This window comes from Cyprinus carpio, chromosome A3, assembly GCF_018340385.1.
Source record: "Cyprinus carpio isolate SPL01 chromosome A3, ASM1834038v1, whole genome shotgun sequence".
NCBI classification, from domain to species: domain Eukaryota; kingdom Metazoa; phylum Chordata; class Actinopteri; order Cypriniformes; family Cyprinidae; genus Cyprinus; species Cyprinus carpio.
This window is the reverse complement of record NC_056574.1, coordinates 11364532-11388003: the sequence shown is the minus strand read 5'-3', so window position 1 is coordinate 11388003 and position 23472 is coordinate 11364532. Positions and strand designations below refer to the sequence as shown.

Genomic DNA, 23472 nt, shown 5'->3' with positions numbered 1-23472 from the left:
GAGCATTCAAAAGTACAGCAGGAATCAGATATCCTCCAAAATAAAATCCTTTATTACAAACACCACACATTCTTTAAACGTCGCTCGGAAAAAATAAAGGTCCCCCACCCAAAACAACCAATTACAGAACGACCTGACACATCACAACTTTCACAATCACATAACCATTTAAAACAATGTCACATGTGCATTCATAATTTAAAAGAAAAGCCTACGATCACTGGAAAGATCATGAAATGTTGCTGGTCAAACAGAAGAAAATAAAAATCATAAAACTAAAGATTTACAGCTTGAGACGGATGCATCTTATATTTGTACATGTCTGAAGGGTTAAAATCACTCGAGGACTGAGCGTCCCGTCACTGCATATTAACAAATGATCAGGTCCTCACATGCGTCGCTTTGGGTTTGTTTCACTTCTCCCTTGTGAGGGCAGTAGTTTGAACTTCAAAAGAAACATGAAAATGCACTATTTTGCACAAAGTTTAGAGACTGCTATTTGTTTTTTTTGTAGCTCAGGTGTTGGTGATAGAAACCAAAAATCAATAACAACAGAATCAAAACGGATGATGCTCCTTGTTTGGAAATGATGCAGGACCGCACACACGAAGGCGGGTTTATCGATACTGGTAGTTCATACTGGGATCGCCCCGGCCGTACCCGGCTGGTCCACTGTTATAGGAGGTGGAGCTACCACCGAAATTCTGGTTGGCTCCGCCCTGTGAACCGTAGTTTGACTGGTTGCTGTAACCTGTGAGAGACCAATCAGAATTAGTTATAAAAAGACTACAACATTAAAGGATGACAACTATAATGATAAAGTTTTGATAGTCATTCTAAAACCACAACAATAACGATAATGACAATATTTTTTCCCCAGCTGATTTATGAAAAAAAAAAAATCACTGACAGCCAATAAGTTTAAAGATTTTCAGCATTTAAAGCAATACACGGTGTAATAATGATAATTAAATTAACATTACATTCAAATTAAAATTAGCTGAAAATGAAATAAAGGAACATTACATTCAAATTAAAATTAGCTGAAAATGAAATGGAGAAATTTGTAATTACATCACTTGTTCATCAATGGATGCTCTGCAGTGAATGGGTGCCGTCAGAATGAGAGTCCAAACAGCTGATAAAAACATCACAATAATCCACAAGTAATGCACGTCTCCAGTCCATCAATTAATGTCTTGTGAAATAAAAAGCTGCGTGTTTGTGAATAAATTCATCATTAAGGGGTTTTATCTTCAAACTTTTAGCCAAGAAGTGTTTGTAATCCATAACGCATCCACCAGGGAAAAAGTTCATCCCGTTGTTTTCTCACATCAAAATCCACCCACATATTTGTTCAGAACAGTTTTGGACTGCTTTTGCATGATATGTGCGTATTTGTCTCCCCATTCATTAATTTTTTATTTTTTATTTTTTTTTTACTGGAGAAAGCAATATTGTGGATAGAGCATATTTTAGCTGGAAGCAAGAGTTTAACGTTAAAAAGTCTTAATGCAATTGTTTCTTACAAACAGCTTTTTGCTCACAAGACATTAATTGATGGACTGGAGACATGTGCATTACTTGTGGATTATTGTGATGTTTTTATCAGCTGTTTGGACTCTCATTCTGACGGCACCCATTCACTGCAGAGGATCCATTGGTGAGCAAGTGATCTAATGATACATTTCTTCAAATCTGTACATCTTGGATGGCCTGATGGTGAGTGCATTTCTGGCAAGTCTCAATTTTTGGGTGCACTATTCTTGTAACTCAGTGTTTTCATCACCTTCATAGCTGTAGTCCTGTCCTCCGGTCACCTGTGAGGGATAAGCAGTGCTGTAGTTGAAGTTTCCACCTCCTCCTCCTACACCACCTTGAGCCGGACCGAAGTTCTTTTTCGGTCCAAAGCCCTGGCCGTACGGACCAAAGGAACCCCCTTGGCCAACTCCGGATCCTTGAGGCTTGGTGTTTTGGTGCATGGGTGGCTTCTTAGCGGCCGGTTTGGGGGTTCCGGTAGGGGACGAGTAGCCGCCGTCACTCTGATAATACGAGCCGAAACCAGTCGCCCCTGCTGCTCCCCCAGAAGACAGGTTTGTGCCTGGACCTGATGATCCAGGACCTGAGGCCACCGGTCCACCATTAGACCCTCCATTATTAAAGAAATCTGAAGAGGAACGATGCAGTAAATGTTAACAGATGGAGATTTAATTCTAAATGATTTAAATCTGATTATAAATCTGAATCAACATATTACTGGCTTTTAAGTAGTGAACCTAACAAAATTGTTCGGTACACAAACTTGAGACAAAATATACTTTAATAAAACCACTGACTAATCCACATTTTCTCGCTTTTAAATAGTAAATCTCTCACACTACACTTTCCATTCCATTCACTTCCATTTAAACGCATGCAAATGCAAGCTCTTGTTAAGACGTTTCACATTTCGCTGCTCTACAAAGATCAAGTTTGGATCTGAGAATTTGCATCACATCAAGACGTGACCAATAGAAGACCAATATGTCATAGCCGATTTAGAAGAACTCAAACTTTGCAGCACTGCAGGAAAGTGGGGTAGATTGTATATTTCTACATTTTGGATTCGTTATACATTGAGAAAGAGACTGACATCATATCATGACCATTGCACTGTTCAAGACAATTTTGCATGCTCAAAATCAGCTTAATACTAATATAGTTTTGTAAATCAAGCTATCTTTGCATATATGTAAATAAAGACTTTTCTTCAAAGACTGAATATAAGAGGCTAAAAGGTGTTAATAAAGAGAGCTTTTAAAAAATAAAATAAACAGAAGAGTGAAAATGGTTTCAATCGTAATACTAGCTAAAATACTGAATATAAAAACATACATTTACACATAAAAAAAAATCTTCACAAAACCTGACCAAATCGGTTTAATTTTCAAAAAAAATAAAATTTTACAGAGATATCACAGGTTTGTAAACTATTGCAAAATTATTGCAAAAGGAGACGTTATCCACAAACAAAAAAAACAAAACAAAAACGCAGCAAATAAACCCCATTTGTTCAATAGATAAAATTCTGATATTAAAAACCTGTTCCTACTATTTACAAACCCAATTTCTCACAATCAATGGCATTCACCACAATTAAAAAAAAGAAGAAAAATAAATGAACTTTAAAACATTAAAGACATGGCAATTTATTGAAGTGACAATTAAAAATCCATCTGGAACATTATTCCAGGAAAAACAACTGTTGGCAAAATGGCTTATACAGTGACTTGAGAGCTACAGTGAAGATACAGTCATTATGAAATGTCAGTCCGCTACTTTATGACCATCCACCAGCCAATCACATTGCTCGACTGCAATAATAATACGTCAAGAGTGTCTTGCTTTTCTTGATTTCCGTAGGCAGAAACTCCCGTTCACATCCACAGTGTTAGGTGATCGTTGGTGCAGGTTTTTTGAGGTGAGATTGTGGATGATACATCACGAGGAAACAGTGTGGGTAACCAGTGTTTTCCCCCCCCCTCTGTCTCTATTTTTCATGTGTGCTTATTGAAAACATTGGGCGGTTTATGTCGCAAACTCGTGGTAGCCATAGGAGTCTGAGACAAAGTCACCTAAAGGGTGAGACAGAGCAGAGAAGCACAGAATTAGACGTCTTCTGTGTTTGCATGCCATGACAAACGTCACCGGGCATGAGTCAAGGATGTCAATCAGTTATCATCAAGGTCAAAGATAATTTGTGTTTTTTTTTTTTTTTTTTTTTAGATTTCTCTGCTCCGGTCACCCTCAAGAAGGTCTTTCCTCAGAAAGTGGCGTTGGCATGTTGGAAACATTTCTCGTTTTTCGCCGAGGAAAGTTTGCGTCCCATGGTACAACAAAGCAGAGAAATGTAAAATCAAAAGGAAAATACAATAGCGGACACTCACAATAAAGACATCATTAACATGTCCCCAAAACTACCAGAGCAGCATTTAAATAGACCCAGAGCAAAGTGCACAGACTCTTTAACTTCAGATGAAGTCAAAAATGGCAACAACTTATGCCGTAAAAGTCTTGTGGTTAAAAAACTAATTAACAAGGATAGAAATGCTAAAAGGTATTAAAAAAAGAAAAGAGTAGAATCAATGGCACCAGTGAGAAATAGGAAAATACTCACTGTAGCCAGAGTTATTGCCGCCATATCCATACGTCCCATATCCACCTAAAGGAGACGAGAATATAGATAAGATTACCTTTATTCAAAAGAAAATATAAAAAAATTCATAACAAAACAACTAAAATAAATACTCACAAATAAATGAGAATTATGAAATAATTGAAAAAAGCCCCTAATACTCATTTGCATTTAGCCATAGTTATAAAAATGATATTTTAATGCAAAGCGATGCTTTCAGACAGCAATAGAACGGATAATGCAAAGCGATGCTTTCAGACAGCAATAGAACGGTACCTTGATTGAATCCTCCACCATTATTAAATCCGCGACCTCGGCCTCTGCCACGTCCTCTTCCTCTGCCCCTGGGATTGATTGACATGTCAGCAGGCGGCCCACTCACCATCCCAAATCCAGCGGGGTGCTAAAATGAGCAAATCAGACAATTATACACAGAGTATATATGTGGAGATAATGAGACTGAAAACAGGAAGAAACAGGCATACCATTGGAGGCATTTTCTTCTTCTTGTTTGCTTCTGAGTTGGAGCCTTCTGGGAAGAGCTTCTCCAGGGCTGCAAGTGCTGCGTAGGCCTTTGCCACCTTTTTATTGGATCCGCTACCCTGAAACTTTTGTCCGTCGATCTCCACCTGAAGTCAGGAAGGAAAAATAAGAGAAAAGCAGCAGCTTTTATTATTCGATCTGCCTAGAAAATAGAACATGAATTTGTGAGGAGAATTCAACATTACAAAAACGCAATATGAAACGCTAGAATGCGTCTCTGAGTTCATGTCCTCACCTCCATGACGAAGCGCTTGTCGTGGCTTCCACCCGTCTCAGAGATGAGCTCGTACTTCAGTCCTCTGCGTTTTTCGTTGAGCTCCATGACGGGGTTTTTTCCATGTTTGGTTAGGATGGGCCCCTGCTGTCGAGCACTCTGAGAAAGCAAAAAAGGAGGAACATGCTCTTATAAGACTGAATAACACGCATTATTAGAGGTTTGGTGCAACTACTCAGTCAAAATTAAACCATAATGAATTTAATTTGCACTTTTTTGCATGTATAACATTACAGTTAAAGTTAGTTATTCAGTGATGCTGTAAAATACTGTTTAAAAATTTGGGGTCTGTAAGATGTTTCTGAAAAAATTATCTTATGCTATACAAGGCTGCATTTATTTGCTTTAAAAAAAAAACATTATTACTATTTAAAATAACCGTTGTTATCTTGTCATATCTTAAAATGTTTTTTTTTTAATGGCAAAGCTGAATTTTCAGCATCATTACTCTTTAATGGCAAAGCTGAATTTTCAGCATCATTACTCCAGCCTAAAAGCTCAAACAACACTCAAGAAATAATTATAATAAAAACTTACAAATAACATACTTTCACAAATGTTGAAAACAGTTGTGCTGCTTATTTTTGTGGAAACTTTTTTCTTTCAAAGAATTCTTTGATGAATAGTAAATACAGCATTTAATTAAAATAAAAATGTTTTGTAACATTATACATATGTTTTACTCTCACTTTTGATCAACTTTAACACAGAACAAGTGCATTCATTTTTATTATTTTATTTAACCATTTTTTATTTTTATTATAAAACTGCCACAGGATGCTCTTTAATTATAAGCCACTATATGGATACTTGTTGTAAAATAAATAAATCTTTGGTACCTCGTCAGTGGGGCTGTCTGCAGTTGGTGCTGGTTCTGGCTCCATTTGGGTCACAGCAGGCAAAGTCTCCTGTGTGGTCACCGGCTCTTCCTGTTTCACCAGTTCAGCTACCTTTTGCTCCAATCCCGTTGGCAGACCCATATCTTGCAACACCTGGAGAAGGAATTAAAAAAATCAGTTTCTAGTTTCAGACTCATTCAGTAAGCCAAATAATTGATCTTCTGCATCACGCTCTCTTACTTTGACAGCTACGTGTAGTTTCGCAGTGCGTTTGGAGGGACCAGAAGCCTCAAAGTTCTTTCCGTCCACCTCTACAGCCATAGTAAACACCGGCACATGGACGGGCCCAGTCTGAGAGATGAGTTTGTACTGTAGACCCGGCTTCAGCTGGTTCAGACGCATCAGGGCATTCATGGCCTGCGGCGGCTCTGCCTTCTCCTCTGGAGCTGAAGGCCAGAAGACAAGTTATGTTTTGTGTGTAATGCTATGCGTAACTCCACTATAAGCAGATTGTGAACATAGCATTTACATTTCTTTTGCAATTTCTTCTTCTTCTTGTTTGGATTCTTCTCATCAGTAGCCTCCTCCTCCTCTATGGGGCGTTTCATTGGTGGCACGTAGGTTGTGCTGGGTGGGATCTGAACTATGGAGATGAAAGACGACAAAAGTCAAGTTTCTCCTTTAAAATAGATGCATGTGTTACACAACAAAACATCCATCAAATAAAGAAAAATGTCCACTCCCACTCAGTTTTACCTGTGTAGTCAATAGGTGTCTCACTCCTTGGTTTTCTGGGCATTTTTGAAGGAAGCGGGTCCATGCCAAGCACTTTGTGCAGCTGTCCAAAAGCTGAAAGCCTTAAGGCATGCTGTTAATCAAAAAGATGACAATGTCAGTCATAATGTTCAAATGCAAGCAATCCAATGCAAAACTGTAATAAAGACAGTAAATTGTGGACAAACCTGGGCACTCTGGGTGATGTCCTCCCGCTGCTGGCGATCCATGTGACCAATGGCATCTGTTGGCTCCTTTTCGCAAGGGTCACAAATGCCTGAACCATCTAAAGCAGATAGATTCACATTCAAATTCTGTACGTCAATACAATACTGATTGGTCAATACAACACAAAACTAACTACTTGTATTTTTTAAAGAGCACTTTATTGCAAGAGTGCTATAATGTGAATACAGTGCACTCAAAATGGTCTCTCACACTGTATACTGATATACTGACAGACAGTCATTTTGTAAATTATTTTAGATATGAAATATGGAGCTGACTTACCAGCCATGAGGATCCCAGATGCGAGACACTCAAGAACTCTACGGAGAGCTTCTCCAGCTCCCATTGGCCGAATCCCAGTGCCAATCGCCTTCTCGCAGAGCAGTTCTAAGGGTTCAAGAAACAAGAGCTACATCACATGGATGCCAACATATAAACGTTTGCTAATATTATTCATATCTAAAAATAATTAACAGAAAAAAAAAAGGAGAACGGTTGTAAAAATAAAAAAAAATATGTATTATAATCACAATTCTCAAATGGTCATGAGGAATCAACATTTTATATGAAAAAAATATTGTAAAACTACTTAAACATTACTTTTTCCTCCTTGAATATTCATATAAATTGTAATGAAATAAATTAATTTAAAATTAGAGTCAGTATTTTTTTGAAGACTATATAAACTGCATGATGTGCCGATTAATCAATCACAAAACACTCTGCTGTGGCTTTTCTTGGAACTATTTTCATTGGCAAAATAGAGCAAAAACACAAGACAGACAATATTTTGTCTAAAACACAATATTAACTTCTTGTTTAATAAACTTGTATAAGATCAGTAATACATTTGAAATCGCGCAGATACTGAAGAAAATGTGTTAAGTTAATTTTAACATTATTTTCCCCCATAATTATTATACCAAACGACAAAAATAGGGCAACTCTTGCATGGTGAGCCAAATCAAAGGTCACAGGACAACTTTTGGCATCTCTGAAGTAGGCATTATATATATGTATATGTATATATGGCTTAGTGCACCAGCTGTTAATTTTCTGTGATTAGAATGAACGGCCATTCTCTATTAATGCAGTGCTGTTTTGCACCACAATGTAAAAGATACGTAATATTACACCAGCTTTTGTTGCAATTTAAAAATACACCACCCCTATAATCTCGGGTTGTTTTTGTACTTACCCATCCTCGCAGAGGGGCCCAGGTAGGAACTCGAGCACAGAGGTCCCTCAAGATACGGATGACAATCACACAGGAGCGTAGTCCATTAGCCCTGGCCTAGAGACAAAAGCAGGAGGGATACAAACCACCGGTTTATCTCATGCACTCATAATGTGGCACAACACCAATAAACAAACAAAGGGGGGAGATTTGCCGATACTGAATAATGTGTGTCGAGAAGCATTAGCAATGTAGAGAGGGCGGCAAATGGTTAAGAGTTACTAAAAATAAAAAAAGCATATTACTCAGTTGAGAAGCTACATATATGACAGATATTAAGAGAGCAGATTAAAAACGTCAAGCTCAAGAAGATGAGGAACACAACAGGGCTTGTGTTTGCGCCTGGCCTTCCGATTAGACATTAAATAACAGAACTCAGTTGATACAAGCAAGAATGTGCTAGAAGATAGTAGATATGGATTCAATCTGGGAAATGCAGCTGCATTTTTAAAGCACTGCAGGGCATCAATGAAACCATAAATACACTATGGCAGAAAGGTGCAATATTCCTTTTTGGCATGAATAAATGCTGAAAAAGAGATTTTCTACAGGTACTTGAATTAAATACTTATAACAATGTTCTGTGTTCAACAAGTTTGAGGCAGCATATATGGCTTTTTTTTGGCAGTAAAAAAAAAGTAGTACTGTGAAATATTATTACAATTTAAGATAATATATTTCATTTATAATATGCAAGTTTATATTATATATATCTTATATAACTTTATATTATTTCTGTAATTAATTATTACCTATGATAAAAACTTTTTGCTTATTTTTGTGGAAACTGATCTTTTGTAACATTAAACATGTCTTTACTGTCACTTCTAATCACTTTGTATCCTTGATGAATAAGTTATTAATTTATCATTTTTCCTGTCTGCATTCCATTATAACACTATAAGAAGTAAAAATGAATTGCGGCAAACAATATTATGTCAAAAAAAGAACTGAAGTTAAATTGCACTGAACCCAGAACATTTGTTATATTAAAATGATATTAAAATATTCTCCATTGAAGTGCGCCAAATGGTATGGCTGGATGCAGAAATATTGCACCTGCCATTTGTGTTGATGCATTTAAATTTAAAATCAAGGCGTTCAAAAACATCGTTCAAGCGGCAGCTGGTACTGGCAATGACATCTCAAAAAGGTAATAAAACAGCTATCGATGCGAAAATACACCTAGTTAAATTAGCCAGGCAGAGGTCAGACAGCACTGACAAAGATGTCCTTGGCAACGCAATTCAAAACCATCCAGCAAGAATATGACATTCTACCGGAGGCAAATACACTCCCACAAATAAAATCTACACAGAAAAACATCCACACAAACAACTGAAAAATTTTTAAATAAACAGTACAGATATAAATAATACAGATTGAAATAAGGTTAACACAGAAACAAAATAAAAACAAACTCAACTACTAAAAGACAAATAAAGACAAGATGCAAACCTGGAACCACTTGGCGTGGCGGAGGGACGCCAAGGCAGTCAGGCATTTCTGCCTGTCCAGTACATCCGGGGGATCGATGACTGATAGCGTTTCTATTGGCAGGTGGAATAAGAAGACAAGGTACAGTTTGACCAAGGGGTTTTTCTGTCTCACGGCCGGGGGGGAGGAGGCAGATAACCCCTACCAACGGTAGTGGAGGGGAGAGGAGGGGGAACCCCCCTAAACAGCAGCAACCCTTCCTGTGCCAGTACACAACAGCAGTACAGAAATCTACAAGTGGGCGGAGCATCCGGCTCTGTTCCAAACCCAAGTGAGGCTACACTCGACAATAAAAACCATAAATCGAGTCGTTTCCTACTTCCAACACAAATGTATTGAACTTGACTTTGAATGAGCCTTTTTATAAAATAATTAAAATTGCTTTAACTTAAATTTTAATCAGTAGGCTAGAGGTTATTCATGGTTCAATCCAATATGTGCAAGTAATAAAATATATAGTACACAGAACTACTGAGTAAAAGTCTATTTTTAAAAAGACAGAACCATTTATAACGCTACTTTTGAATTAACTGATAAAAAGATTTACATAAAATACCACTTTACATGGAAGTACACCATTTTAGATAAAATTTCGCCAAAAAACCATCATAACGCTTTGGTTGGTTGGTGTTTTAATGCAATGCCAAATTCCTTGGCTATTATCATGGCAAGTCACAATATTATTATTGAAATGTTATAAAAGAGTAGTTTAAAAGCCTATTTATAGTTTGCTTTATATATAAAAAAAAAAAAATCTGCCAAAATGCACAAATGTAATTTATGCGCAATGCATTCAGGACTAACTATATGTGATCCCGTCTTAGATTTTGCCAACAATTTTCTGCCACTGTCTTCACCTATGATGCCTCAAGATGGCGACTAGGTAGGCAGCTCACTATGATTTGGAACAGAGCCCTTGTGGCTGTATTTTGTGGCATGAAGGTGTACAGTGAGTGAATGTTAAAGGGAGGTTCTTCTATGACTAAAAATGTGTGTATCAGTGAGATCTGAGTGCATTTGTGCGTTCGAGTGACATGGGGGAACCCCTCCCCCTCGCCCCCTTGTTTTTTTTTTTCTGGGTGCACTGCCTTGCCCCTTCCGAGACAGAGAGCGTCCAGTTGGTCAAAGGTCCAGCGTCCCTAAAATTGACAAACTAGAAGGCTTGACAGAGAGAATCAGATCTTGAACCACAGGCAGCAGTAGTCAGATACACAAGAGGTATGATCAAAACGAGTCCACACTGCAGCAAAACTGATGGCTTGTGATGGTCTAAGGCAGGCGTCACTAACCGAGGGGTCACAGATAGGGCTAGGCTTTGAGTTTGCTCTCGATTGACCCTTCGCTAAGCCCCGCCACCCTTGGTTACTGTTGCATTGCTTATACAAGTTTTGCTGGCACCAACCACAGGTGTGTTAATCGTTATTTTTTTAGTAAAATGTGCACAAAAAGTGGTAAAACTTGATTGCATATTATTTTATATCAATTGGATTAAATTGTGACAATGCAAAATATCATAATCTGTCATTTTAGAGTATAGAAAAAATAAACATAAAAAAAAATAAAAAAAAAAAACAAAGAAATAATATTTATTTAAAAACTAAGATGGCCAAAAAATTGTTCCTCTATAATCAATACATAAATAACATGTCACACAATTATTAACAATAATGTAGGAACAAATGTTGTCATTACTGATGTTTTAGGTTTTCAATTGGGGAAAAAGCAAGTCCACTGCAAAATTTACAACTTTAAAGATTTAGTATCAACATTTTACCATATTTTGGGTTAAAAACTTACTGAAATTATGCAAACAGACAGAACTTCCATTGACAAAGAAAAAGATAAACTGATAAACTGGAGAATGGCAAACGCTGCCAAGATCGTAAAAATGGGGTTTAGCCAAAGGTCAATTGTTTTCTCTCACCCAAACAAGTTTTTATTTCAGTGTTTCCCATATCCAACACTCTAGCCCTAAAAAAGCTCTTTACTAAACTTAAAAGCTTGCCCACACTTCTCTAAACTACAGATCCACTGAGTTACTGTGACCATATATTATCAGACTGGGTCTAATCTATTCTTTACACGGTGTCCTAATGTCTAGCATTATCTATAACCCTCCTGCCCTCCGTCCAGCTTCTTTGTGAAAGGCTCTGTCAACAAGTCCTGGCGAACAAAACCAGAGCTCGACAATACATCTGCTTCTCATTTTTGCTGCAATGCAAACCGTTCCATTTCTTCTCCATTATACGAACACATGCAAACAACAAGGTTTGTGATTTTGTTTCTTAATTCTCAGTAAGCCTTCAGTAAACTCTCCTTTTAAATACTTCAAAGGGAACTGGGTCTTATTTACCCATCACTTATATTACTGTATATTGGGCCATCAACACTCTAACATCACACTGCATGGAACTGTGAGACTTCAGGTGACAGTAAACATAATAACCTGTGTTACATGACTAGTCTGAACAAAATATCCCCAAGCTCCATTGAAGGCCCAATAAACAATATCCCTGCCTGAGTCCATCCCATCTTGCTGTCTCTGGGGTTGTGGGGTGGTAAGAGGAACCATAAGGCAGGTGATTTCAAACCTACCTCCGGCAGCCTGCTTCTCAGCCTCCTCCCTCACGAGAGGTGACGTCAGGTTAATGGTGAGGGTCAGTGGTGGCTCCTTGGAGTTCTTGATGACAATGGTGGCATCGCGGATGCATGGATTAACGTCATATTTTTCTTCTGTGACGACCTGTAGGACAGATCATTGAGGTTCATGCATGTTTTTTATCCTGCTTTGTAAATAATGATTAAAATGATGCAGACATACCTTAAGCTGCACAGCGAGGTTCTCAGACACTTTCTTCAGCAGGGTGATGGTGGGTTTGTCTTTGCACAACAGCACAAGCTCTAGGTCAAGATCTCCCTTCAGCAGGAGACCTTTAGCTACCAGCCCCACACGCATGACTCCACGCAGGGAACGTGTGGGGTGCTCCATTGACTTTACTTCACTGGAGGACAACATATGATGGGCAGTTACATGAGAGATACTACACACACACCAATAACTAGCCCCCAGTCTTACATAATCAACAGAAGTCACAATTAAATATTCTCACATTTCTTTCTCGCCATCTCCATCGGACTCCAAAGCATTCGGTTTGGGATTTCCTTTCTCCTGCTCATCCAGCCAATCAGAGACGGCCTTGAGGGCACGTTCGGTGTGGGACACCATGTTCTGCACCCCCTCCAGCTCCTCCTGGGTGGGATAGATGGAGGAGTGCTTGGCCATCACATGGCGGTCATCGTTCACAAAGATGCGCATGGAGCGATGACGAATGGGAGGCGGCTTCACAGAAACAAAGAGAAAAAAAAAACCTTTAATTTACATGACAAGTTAAACCAAAAGGTTGTGTTGTCCAAAAGCCTAGGGTCAGTAAAATTTTTATTTTAAGAAATAACTTTCTATTCATCAAAGAATTCTGAAAAAAATGAAAAGCATATAACGGTTTTTAACACTGATAATATTAATAAATGTTCTTGAGCAGCAAATCAGCATAGTAGAATGATTTCTGAAGGATTATGTGACACTGAAGACTAGAGTAATGATACTGAAAATTCAGCTTTGGTCATAGAAATAAATTACATTCTAAAATATATTACAATAATATATAATGTTATATTTTACAAAATCACTGATCTTACTGTATTGTTTATCAAATAAATGCAGCCTTGGTGAGCATAAGCGTATAAGAAAATTCTAATTTTCCTTATCAGTGTGACTGCTCTGTGTAATTATTGCCATATTAGTATAATTAATTAGTACTATGTGGTACTATATCAGGGCTCCAGACTAAGATTTGAGAGCAGTGTCACCAGCACCACTAAGTTCTACAGATGGTGGCGCCAGGAGCAGATTTGGTAGCGCTGGGGGTGGTGTGTGGGGGTATTCAAAACGAAGAATTTAATCATTAAATGACTATTGTTTTGCATTAATAAGTGCAATTACTAATAATATTTCATGTTCATTTCTTGTTTATTGTTCTTTTGTTTGTTGTTTATACAGATTTGACAGTAAAGCACTAAGCTTGAGTTAAGATGCATGAAAAAATTCACATTAACAACAGTAACCGGTGCAAAATCTACATTTTATATACAGAAAATGTATATATTCCATTTTTATTAAATGTACCAATATTTTTCTAGCATATGGAACTGACCTACTTCAGTGATTGTGTGAGATTTTGTAGCAAATTGAAGAAAAGTTTGGGACTTTTCTTACTTCATACACACACACAAAAAAAAGTGTACAATTCTGACAAAATCTGATTTTTTTTAATAGTGATTTTATAATTTCAAAATATAGAGAAAAAGTAGAAATGAATGACTAAACGTGCTCCTCTGCTGCTGTCTACTGTTTATAATTGTGATTTGATGTATTTTTTTAATTTTACACAAGTGTTTGTTTACCACAAAGTATACTTTGTTCATCCCATCAAAAATAACATTCAAACTGGATCATCTTAGAGTTTTAAAGTGCTGGAAATAGATGTGTGAAATGCTTGAAAGTCATTGAAAAGTGCTTGAATTTCTCTCTCAAAAGGTTGTACAAACCCTGAAATGAATGATGTAATGCAGTGGTTCTCAACCTTGTTCCTGGAGGCCACCCAACACTGCACATTTTGCATCTCTCCTTTGTCTGACACACCCATTTAAGGTCTAGGAGTCTCTACTAATGAGCTGATGATTTGAATCAGGTGTGTTTGATTAAGGAGACATGGAAAACCTGCAGTGTTTTGGGGGCCTCCAGGAACGTGGTTGGGAGCCACTGGCTGCATCCGAAAACTGAAAAATGCTGCCTTCGGAGGACGCATTCCAAGGTAGGAAGGCATGAAGGCACGTCCGAATTCAATGTTAGCTTCAGTTCCTGTCTCCTGAGATGCCTTCATCTGGCTGATTTTTGAAGGCAGCATAGATGTATCCTTCGCTGCCTTTGAAATCCCACAATCCTGTGCGTTCCATTCTGTGACCGTTAAGCCAAAAAATAAAGATGGCGTCTGAAAGTTGCAGTCGGTGGTCAGTTTGTGTGTAAATGTTTGTTTTTGATCAAAGTTTTCCACTTTTGATGTAATTTCTAGCGAGAAATTGATATTGCAGTAATGAAATATCCATGTATACAAAGCTCTCTTTATTTAGCTGTAGATAATTTAACCGTTACAATGCCTCAGAAGCCTGTCCAAAATCATTTTGGTGAGGTGCCTTCATGCAAAAACGCTGCCTGCAAAGTCATTGCCTGATACGGCAGCGAGGCAGCAAGTCACCTGCCTAAGTTTTCGGATGCAGCCACTGATGTAATGCATTCGACTATTTTAACCACAACACCATGGTTATAGTTAGCGTTACCGCTTCTGGTTTCCTGACGTATGTCAGAGCTGTTTATAACAGATGTCTGTGCAGAATTTGAATGCTTCTCAGTAAATCTCACTGCAAGCTTGCCATTGTGCGGCGAATTCAAACTCTTCTCACTTGATCTCGCAGCACTGTTGCATCTGTGCAGTAACAGTGTCGCGAAATCAACTTTAGCACCCGAGGAAAGCTGTTCTGAGCTCGGACAATTTTGTTTGCGTCACAGTCGGAGATGATAAACAGCTCGCGCTGCACAGCTGAACTGTAGCGCGCTTTAATTTCGCTTTCGTTTCGCCCACCGTTTGAGGTTTCTCAAATGCAACAGACATAGCAGAGCTTATGAGTTGGGCAACGCGGTGGTCACACCAGTGCAACCTCTCACAAAAATTAGTTGCACTGGGAGAAAAAAATGGTTGCAAAATCTGGAGCCCTGTATATGGAAGAAACCAGACTGTGGTATTGAGCAGCATTGCTGTATGTATACTTTACCATAATGGCTACAAAGTGGTTCTTCAGTTTGGCAGTGTTGGTCTATATGTGGCAGAGGAATGCTGCTCCAGTTAGTCTGTAATGAAAAAACAACCAGTTTTATGTATAATAATCAGTCAAAGCCTATAATGCTGCAAAAACATAATTCTTTCAAAGCTGTTTTAAAGATGAAGTCAACCAAAATGTAGTATAAGTTATGGCTATATTTATTCATTCAGCAGGCACAAATGGAAGTTGATGCACAAAAGCATTGTCTTGGTGTTTAACATGAAGGCTAAAAAAAGGATTTGAAGTAAAAACCCAGGTAAAGCAATTCTGACTGAGCTTCAGATTGCACACAAATCAAGGCCCAGTCCATATAATCCTTCTACATGCACCATGGGAAATGTTCACAGATCACAGGAGCATCACATATTCGGATCTCCATGGAAACAGTGACACAATACAAACCATAATATTATTCCGAGATGCAGAACAAGCAGGTCAGAACACATGAAAGCTCCTTTACGCTTTTATTTACCAGATTGAAATCTTAAATAGATATAAATTTAAAACTTGACTGGCACGATTTTTTAATTTCCTGAACCCTCAAACTCATTTCTTGCTATAGTCTCCATGTTTGCCACGTAAGTGCTAAAGCAGATGTTCACCAGTGCCGTTCTGACCTTTTCTGTCTGGGCAAAACGTGTTTTTCATTCACAGCATATCTCCTAGAATTGGCAGGAAATGTGAACCGTCTCACATCTGCTCTACAGCTGTGAGGCATGTCTTTCTAACATTACTATTGCTATAAAAAGCTACAAACATCACAACTGAAGCTCAGGCAAGAACAATTAAAAAAAACAACTGGAAAAAAATAAGAGGCAGGACAGACAGGCTGTGTTGTATTATATCAGGGTTTTACCAAACTTTTAGACCCCACAGACACTTAGTATTAAATGCAAGCAACAACTACATGTATTAAAGGCCCAATTTATATTATTAAAAAGTAATGTATAAAATATGACGTTGTTATATTATATAACATGCCTATTCATTGTAGCACACTACACAGTTTGCAAGTTTGAATCATTTTCATTATTTACGTTAATATTTCTTTTTTTTTTTTTTCACAGCCCCCCAAGCACGCCCTGGGGGTCCCAAACATGCATTATGAAAATATCTGTATTATATTTTAGAAATCAAACACATACATAATATATATAAATAATAATTTTGCAAATAATAAACATTTTTGGCTCTAGTGGGACTGTTCTCCTCAAATATTACCATGTAGCATAAGTACTTCAGCACTGACGCAAATACATTTTGGAGAAACAAAAATGTGCAACTATTAAACTTCATTATTGTAATCTTTTTTTTTCTGTGCAACTTTATATCATTGTGTTATGCAATTTAACCATCAGGACGAAACCGCCACTGTAACTCTAAAATCTCAGTAAAACATGAATAATAACAATGCATCTCTTTCATAATCAACAAACACTAAAGTTAGCTGATGCTGAACCTAAAGTAACACACTGCTGGAAGTAAACAAGAGAAGCGCAGTATACATCACAGCTGCGCGGCCATTTTAATGTAGCCAAACAATGAGAGCAGTTCACCGGGCTGCAAAAACATCTAGCTTCATTTAACAACACACTTGGTTCTTAAGATGGTCAAATAAAGTTTGCACACGTAAACCTGGGTAATGATGCCCAAAAACGCTTTCTAACCAAGATAACGTTACGCATTTGGTTTTGAGACACGGGCAGAAATAACGTTACCGAATGAGATAAAATGGTCGCGACCCTCCCTCAAAACAACTAAAAACTGGGTCAGAATGTTTATTTAACTAGAACACGAGGCAGAATAAAAGCCCATCTCGTTCTTACAGGTATAAAAGTAAGAGAAAATCATCAAATAATGCTCAATTCTCGCTGTTTTTGTGAGATACACAAGGAGCTAGCTGCTAATCGCTAGCCATAGCCGTTTGGAATACAAATATTTAATTTCTACTGCATTTAAGTGTTTAAATGCCACCTTTTGGAGTAGATAAAAAGTACTCAATCGATACATTTGCAGCTTAAAACACTTAAACCACGTAATAATAAAGGATATGTGTGTTTTTATCATGTACTCACCAGCGCAGCAACAAAGATGCAGCCGTCCGCCGTTCTGCCGCTGTGGAGAATCAGCGTGCGCGAGGCTGGAACAGTGACACGTGACATCAGTTGACCAATAGGATCATTGGTGCGCCGGAGGCAGGCAGCCGTCAATGAATGGGGAGGGCGTGGCTTTGTCATTCAGACGAGCTACTGCAAGATCAAACACCTTTCTTTCTTTCTTTCTTTCTTTCTTTCTTTCTTTCTTTCTTTCTTTCTTTCTTTCTTTCTTTCGCTTGGCAATGAAGGTGTCAGCTGAGAAAATAATGTAAAATGCTATGCAAATGAAGACACCGTATTTAAATTAAACAAATGAATGACTATTTAGATATTAATTTAATTATTTTCTCTTTTTTCTCTGCATTTTTCTATGTCAAAATGAGTCATAGACAGCGGTAGGACACGATCCAACACAAAGAAAAAGGCGAGTTATTTTACAGAAATAACTGTGTCCCCACCCCCACCAAAAAATAAATAAATAAAAAACCAAGGAGAACTGTTTTGATGCTTACTTGTATTATTTAGTTTCATTTTGCAACTGGAGAAATTTGTCACTTACTTCACCAGTGACAGATGTATTTTTTTTTTCTCAGAGTGCCGGTTTTGAAAAGAAAGATAGGCCTAATAGGTAATGCAACATCCTGACATAGAGACAAAAAGATAGATTCTTCCAGAAGTGAACCTTTATTGGTCAAAATAATATTCCATAGCTTTTCAAGATCACAAATAACAGGGCAAGACACAAATATACAGATACGAGAACACTGAAACTGTCATGCACATGTAAAAGTCCTGCCTTTAGGTTGAAGTGATATATTTACACTATTTCTTCATTATTTGACTTTTATATACGGTATGCAATACTGTATATGGGTTATAGAGAATCCTCTGCAATGGCTCTGAAGCCAAACAAAGCTTCATGTTCGAAGACATTGTGATGAATTCACTATAAGCATAATTTTACAATGAATCCTATGATGAATCACCAAAAGAGAACTAGCTTATTAAATCCCAGACCCAAACAACATTTATTTTCTTTGCTCCTGTGACTCCTCTGAGTCCTTTTTATATTTCCTTTGCTTGTAGTTTACATGGGAACTAATAAAAAACAATAATTGAGGTGGCACGCGGAGGGCATGTTTGCAGTCCATTTCACATTGTCATTTATCAGACTCACTCTACAGAGTGAAACAGTGACTGCCAACATTTTCAGCAGCCTTGGTTCCAGAACTATCTTCCCATTCATTTTCTCCATAGGCATTCTAGAAAATTCTTCAATAGAGTTTTTCAATTTCAATCAACAATACAAACTGAGGCAAAACAGTATTTGAAATTTTGAAACAAAGGTATAAGACTGTGTACTTAAATTATTTAATAACGCAATGAGTTACTCATTCATGCTATATATAAAGTTATTCAAATACATATTTTTATACATATTTATTGCATGGAAACAGGAATTTATAAACGAAAACCACAAATTTGGCAATTAAATGTCAAAAATGGAAGGTATGTCTTGAAACATGTATACATTGTATACAATGGAGAAAATGAATGGGATTTTAACTTCCAGAGCCCACTGTGCTCAGTTCTAACGCTTAGTGAAGTCACTGCAGTTCCAGGGCATCACTTGCATTACAACTTCCAGTATGATGCTGCTTCATCCACCATTCAAGCAATAGGAACTAACATCTGCCTTCAGTAATGCTGCCAAATAGGATGGTTAATAACATCCTATTTTTTCCCAGTCTCTTCCACATGGTAGAACTCATATTCTGGAATCCCTCCATTAGCTCCGATTAATTACACTCTTCATGGAGTTCTGGAAGGAGCTGATCTCCCACCGCCGGAATGTACTCCCTTTAAGGTCACTGCGGCCGGTGGTTATGCGGTAAATCTTTTTGAGGACGGCCCGGCGTAGAAGGATATAGACCCAGGGGTCCAGAATCTGGTTCCAGGAGGCCAGACGAACTCCCGTGACCATTAAAGTCCTGTAGGTTTCCAAATCATCCCCCATAGGGCCGCTGTACGAGCGGATGACAGAAATCAGACCGAAGATCTGTCCGAAAAACAGAGAAAGTTAGTTGAAGTCAGTGGATGAAGCATTATAAAGTCATGGAATAACAGCAACAGAATAGTCAGGATTAGTCAGAACCCAGATCAAACACTAGACTAGAGGAAAACTGCATTGATCAGAGGTTGCTCATACATAGCTCGTGAGACAACGTAAATCCTCATCTGTGTTTCATCCTCACAATTCAATTTAATGATACCAACTTTGTTTTGGGTCGTACGGCTCACAGATTTGTTCTTTGATTAAATGTTCATATTGAAATTCTTTGAATTATGTCAAATCTACGCACAGTTTGAGACAGCTGACATATTGTGGAGGAAATACATGGAATTAATAGTTTTTTTTCTCTCTCAAAATTCTAAGGAAAGTTTGTTTTCTATTTAATCTTATTGCGAAACAATTATGACAGTACAGAAATCTCATTTGTGATTTGTCTTTCAGTGGTATTCCTACACAGACAAACTTACAAAGCCTTTAAAATAATAAAATAGTTTTATTTTATTATTCAGATGTGTATACAATTAGATCTTATGTCTGTCCATAGAAATGTTGAGCATAGAATTCTGTATTTTTTTTAAGTATACTTTGTCACTTGACTTCTAATATTAATATAAATATATCTAATTTAAATGGTATTTTCAACATTTTTTGATATGCATATTAATTTTATATTCTTTTATTACAATTATATGCTTGGATCCTTTAATCTTATGATTATTATTTGTTTGCGTGTGAGGTACTTCAAGCTTATTGCAATGCTTTTTTTATTGTGCGGTCCTTAATAGACAGACAGACAAAGACAGTCATGGTCAATGGCGCTACAACGGTTAGGTTGTAATGGTCATACTCACCAGCAGAGGGCTCCAGCAGATGCAAGAAGCGATCATAATGCCCAGCAGCTGTGCCACCATCTCAATGTCATGTGATTTAGCGGATCTTCGGGGGCACTTGTTCTTGCGCAGACGGGCGATCACCAGCGTCACCCCGCTGATGGTGTTGCAGACCAATGCCACGGCCAGTGCGGCCAGTCCCAGTCCGGAAAACAGCAGCACAAATATCACGTCTGTGATGCTGGTATTGTCCAACACATTAATGAAGCACCAGGTCCCTGGGGACTGGTAGGTGTATGTGCCCAGGTGAAAGAAGGGCAGCAGTGCTACAGATAAAGCCAACAGCCATATCATCACCAGCACTATCTTGGTGTGGACCGTGCAAATCATACGGGCGTGCAGGAGGGGCCGCGTCACGCCCATGCACCGCTCTGCCGCCATGATGCATCCGAGAAACAGCGGGCACAGGCCGAAGAACACCATGCTCCCACCCAGGAATTGGCAGGTGGCGTCGGATTGGCTATTAAGTCCTCCGGTGGTGCCAGAAATGTAGAGCCGCAGAACCAGAGCACCTGCAATACCATGACCAGCGAGGTCCGTAGCCACCAGAGAACTGGCGAACAGCAGGAACGTGGCTTTCGAGCGCTTCCGGAGGCGAGCATAGGCTTTAGCCAGGATGATCAGTGCTATGATGTTGGAAATGATCCCCAGGGTCATGGACAGGCCCGCTGCCGTGGGGTTGGTTGTGGTGTTCTGGTTTTCCCTATAGGGCACCAGTGCCATTCCAGGCACCTGCTGGGTCTGATTGCTGAACCTTTCATCCACATCCAGGGCTGAACTGTTCCAGTGTTGGACGGCTAACATCTCCAGGCTATGGGACGAGCACCATTGAGCTTAGAGACACATATCTATAGAGAAAAGAGCATTAAGAAAATAGGGCATTAAAGCTGAGATAAAGAATCTTTCATTAGCAAACAACCTGCAATCAAATATGTAAAAATAGGAATGTACTGCTTATTTTGGCCACAAAATTCATCCATTTGGGACAATTTAATCAGTTAACAAGCAAGTGATTACAATCCTTCCTGTGTTTTTTCCTTGTTTATGCACAAACATTCATTGAGGGACCTTATGTCCAGAGGTCTGTTAGTGAATAGGAACATTGTTTTTGCACAATTTCCTCTAAATGAGAAAGAATATTCATCTCTTTACGAGGATATGTTTTCACTTCTGACCATTCACCACTGTATTAAGAAGAACTAAAAAAAAAATTTTTGCACAATTTCCTCTAAATGAGAAAGCAAAAAAAGTGCAGTACAAATTTCAACACTTCTGACCATTCACCACTGTATTAAGAAGAACTAAACATTTGTTTGGAGATACAGAAAGAAAAAAGAACAGATAAAAAAGCAAAAGGGTACAAGTAATGTATAAATATATAACAGATGTAAAACGCTTTGCAAGCAAACCTAACAATGTCTAAATGTACATATAACTTTATATATATATATAATCACATTGCATTGCAGTTGAAAACGTTTCAGATTTAAAATCGCAGCAATTTGAATAACTTTATTTTTGACTTTTTTTCCTGCTACTTTAATATTTTATTTGTTCTGTCACCTATCAAATATAAATAAATACGACAAATCTAGGCTATGTCTATTTAAATGCAAAATGAAAAAGAAAATAAAGAGAAATATTTATAATTTGAGGCACGTAATATACAATACAAGACCACATCACCTTAAAATCAAAACTTCATATATATAAACAAAAAAAAAAAAAAAAAAAAATCTTGACACTCTCTGACACTTTCTATAATAAAAAAAAGACAACATAATACCACCATCATCCTATTACTAATAACATCCTACTTTTTCCTGAGAAGAAAACGTATTCCAGTACGAATAAAAGTGTCTTTGTAGTCTAAATATTAGTGTTCAGTAGTATTAGAAAAATAAGTATTAGATTAAAAACATCACGTAAATGTGAATACAACAGAACGAACACGTGGAGCGCGCGGCGGACTGTGGAGTGACTCGCGCGCTGCTGTATTTATAGAGTCTCCGCGTCTGCACTGTCAATAATGACGCGTCACAGCAAGTGAGTGCGTCTGACTACCAGTGGTGAGGTCCTGAAGAAAAAAAAACTGGTTTACTGTTACCCAGCCGCTCAAGTAGATATAACTGCTAGTGCATGGGGCGTCAGGGACGTGTCCAAGACATGCTTTTTAGGTAGGTACCAGACTACTTTTAATCATCATTGGCGCTGTAGCAGTTGTGAACATCATGGATTTCAGCCATGGTATTTTGTAGTAATCTGCACACACTTATGATGCCAGGAAATGATGTTATCTGGGTAGGCAACACAGGTGTTGAGGCACATTATGCTTGGCAAGTGAATGGAGAGGGCGCCGTGGACCTGTCAGCTGAAAATATAATGTCAAATGTGAAATCAATAATAAGCAGCATTTCAGTGACTCATTCTAATTTACAGCTCAGTCTTTCGGTTTCACGTCATAGGATTTCTGGCCTCTCTCAAGGTGAAGACAAATATGCAAAGCAGATTTTAAAAGCATTTTTTTACAGTTTTTCATGAAATGAATCAAGGCTTTAACCATAAGCAGATTAAGTCCAATATTGCCAAATGGATGCGAGTTTCTTAATGTTTTTGCATTTTAAGTCCAGGATTTGACAAATTCTTTAGAACTTCTTTTTAACCACTATATTCTTATTTTCTAACATTAGAATAAGGTAAAAATTTTTTTTTACAAAAATTCTACTTAACCTCTTATGTCACTCGTCCCCTCTGTGGGACGCCTAAGTTTACTTCACTATATTACAATTAATTCCTAATCTAATCATGATAAACTATATATCGTTGGAAAAGTCTAAGACTTCTAAATAGATATTTTACCACTGTTTTTTAGGCTATATATCAATTGAAAACTTAAAATCTCAAAATTCATT

General features: G+C 37.9%; 2 protein-coding genes across 3 annotated transcripts; both read right to left on the bottom strand.

The window, feature by feature from the left end:
* Positions 1-31: 31 nt before the first annotated feature.
* ilf3b (interleukin enhancer binding factor 3b) lies at positions 32-17717 on the bottom strand. Of its 2 annotated transcripts, XM_042718369.1 has the most exons (19): positions 17576-17717; positions 15453-15528; positions 12677-12906; positions 12388-12568; positions 12162-12309; positions 9528-9619; positions 8031-8126; positions 7115-7226; positions 6793-6890; positions 6587-6698; positions 6360-6473; positions 6071-6276; positions 5831-5983; positions 4953-5090; positions 4660-4803; positions 4451-4577; positions 4157-4201; positions 1790-2167; positions 32-751 (listed from the first exon to the last, which is right to left on the bottom strand). In XM_042718369.1, the coding sequence occupies exons 2-19, from the start codon at positions 15453-15455 to the stop codon at positions 618-620; spliced, it is 2511 nt and encodes an 836-aa protein (XP_042574303.1). In that variant the 5' UTR covers positions 15456-15528; positions 17576-17717; the 3' UTR covers positions 32-617. The 2 variants fall into 2 exon arrangements, with proteins under 2 accessions (XP_042574303.1, XP_042574310.1); XM_042718376.1 differs by lacking the exons at positions 32-751; positions 1790-2167 and adding an exon at positions 3516-3614 and having other exon boundaries at positions 17576-17716.
* A 540-nt stretch (positions 17718-18257) lies between these two features.
* LOC109047136 (prostaglandin E2 receptor EP1 subtype-like) lies at positions 18258-21618 on the bottom strand. Its single transcript, XM_042718357.1, has 2 exons — positions 20522-21618; positions 18258-19655 (listed from the first exon to the last, which is right to left on the bottom strand). Exons 1-2 carry the CDS (start codon positions 21362-21364, stop codon positions 19386-19388), a joined length of 1113 nt encoding a protein of 370 aa, XP_042574291.1. The 5' UTR covers positions 21365-21618; the 3' UTR covers positions 18258-19385.
* Positions 21619-23472: the final 1854 nt, after the last annotated feature.

Excerpts from the sequence above, each read along its gene's own strand:
- ilf3b (XM_042718369.1), bottom strand. Across the intron at positions 5,984-6,070 it reads AACTACACGTAGCTGTCAAA|GTGTTGCAAGATATGGGTCT; the intron begins GTAAGAGAGCGT and ends TTCCTTCTCCAG. Across the intron at positions 5,091-5,830 it reads CAGACAGCCCCACTGACGAG|AGTGCTCGACAGCAGGGGCC; the intron begins GTACCAAAGATT and ends TTGCTTTCTCAG.
- LOC109047136 (XM_042718357.1), bottom strand. The coding sequence starts at position 21,364 with ATGTTAGCCGTCCAACACTGGAACAGTTCAGCCCTGGATGTGGATGAA. Across the intron at positions 19,656-20,521 it reads TCTGCTGGAGCCCTCTGCTG|ATCTTCGGTCTGATTTCTGT; the intron begins GTGAGTATGACC and ends TTTTTCGGACAG.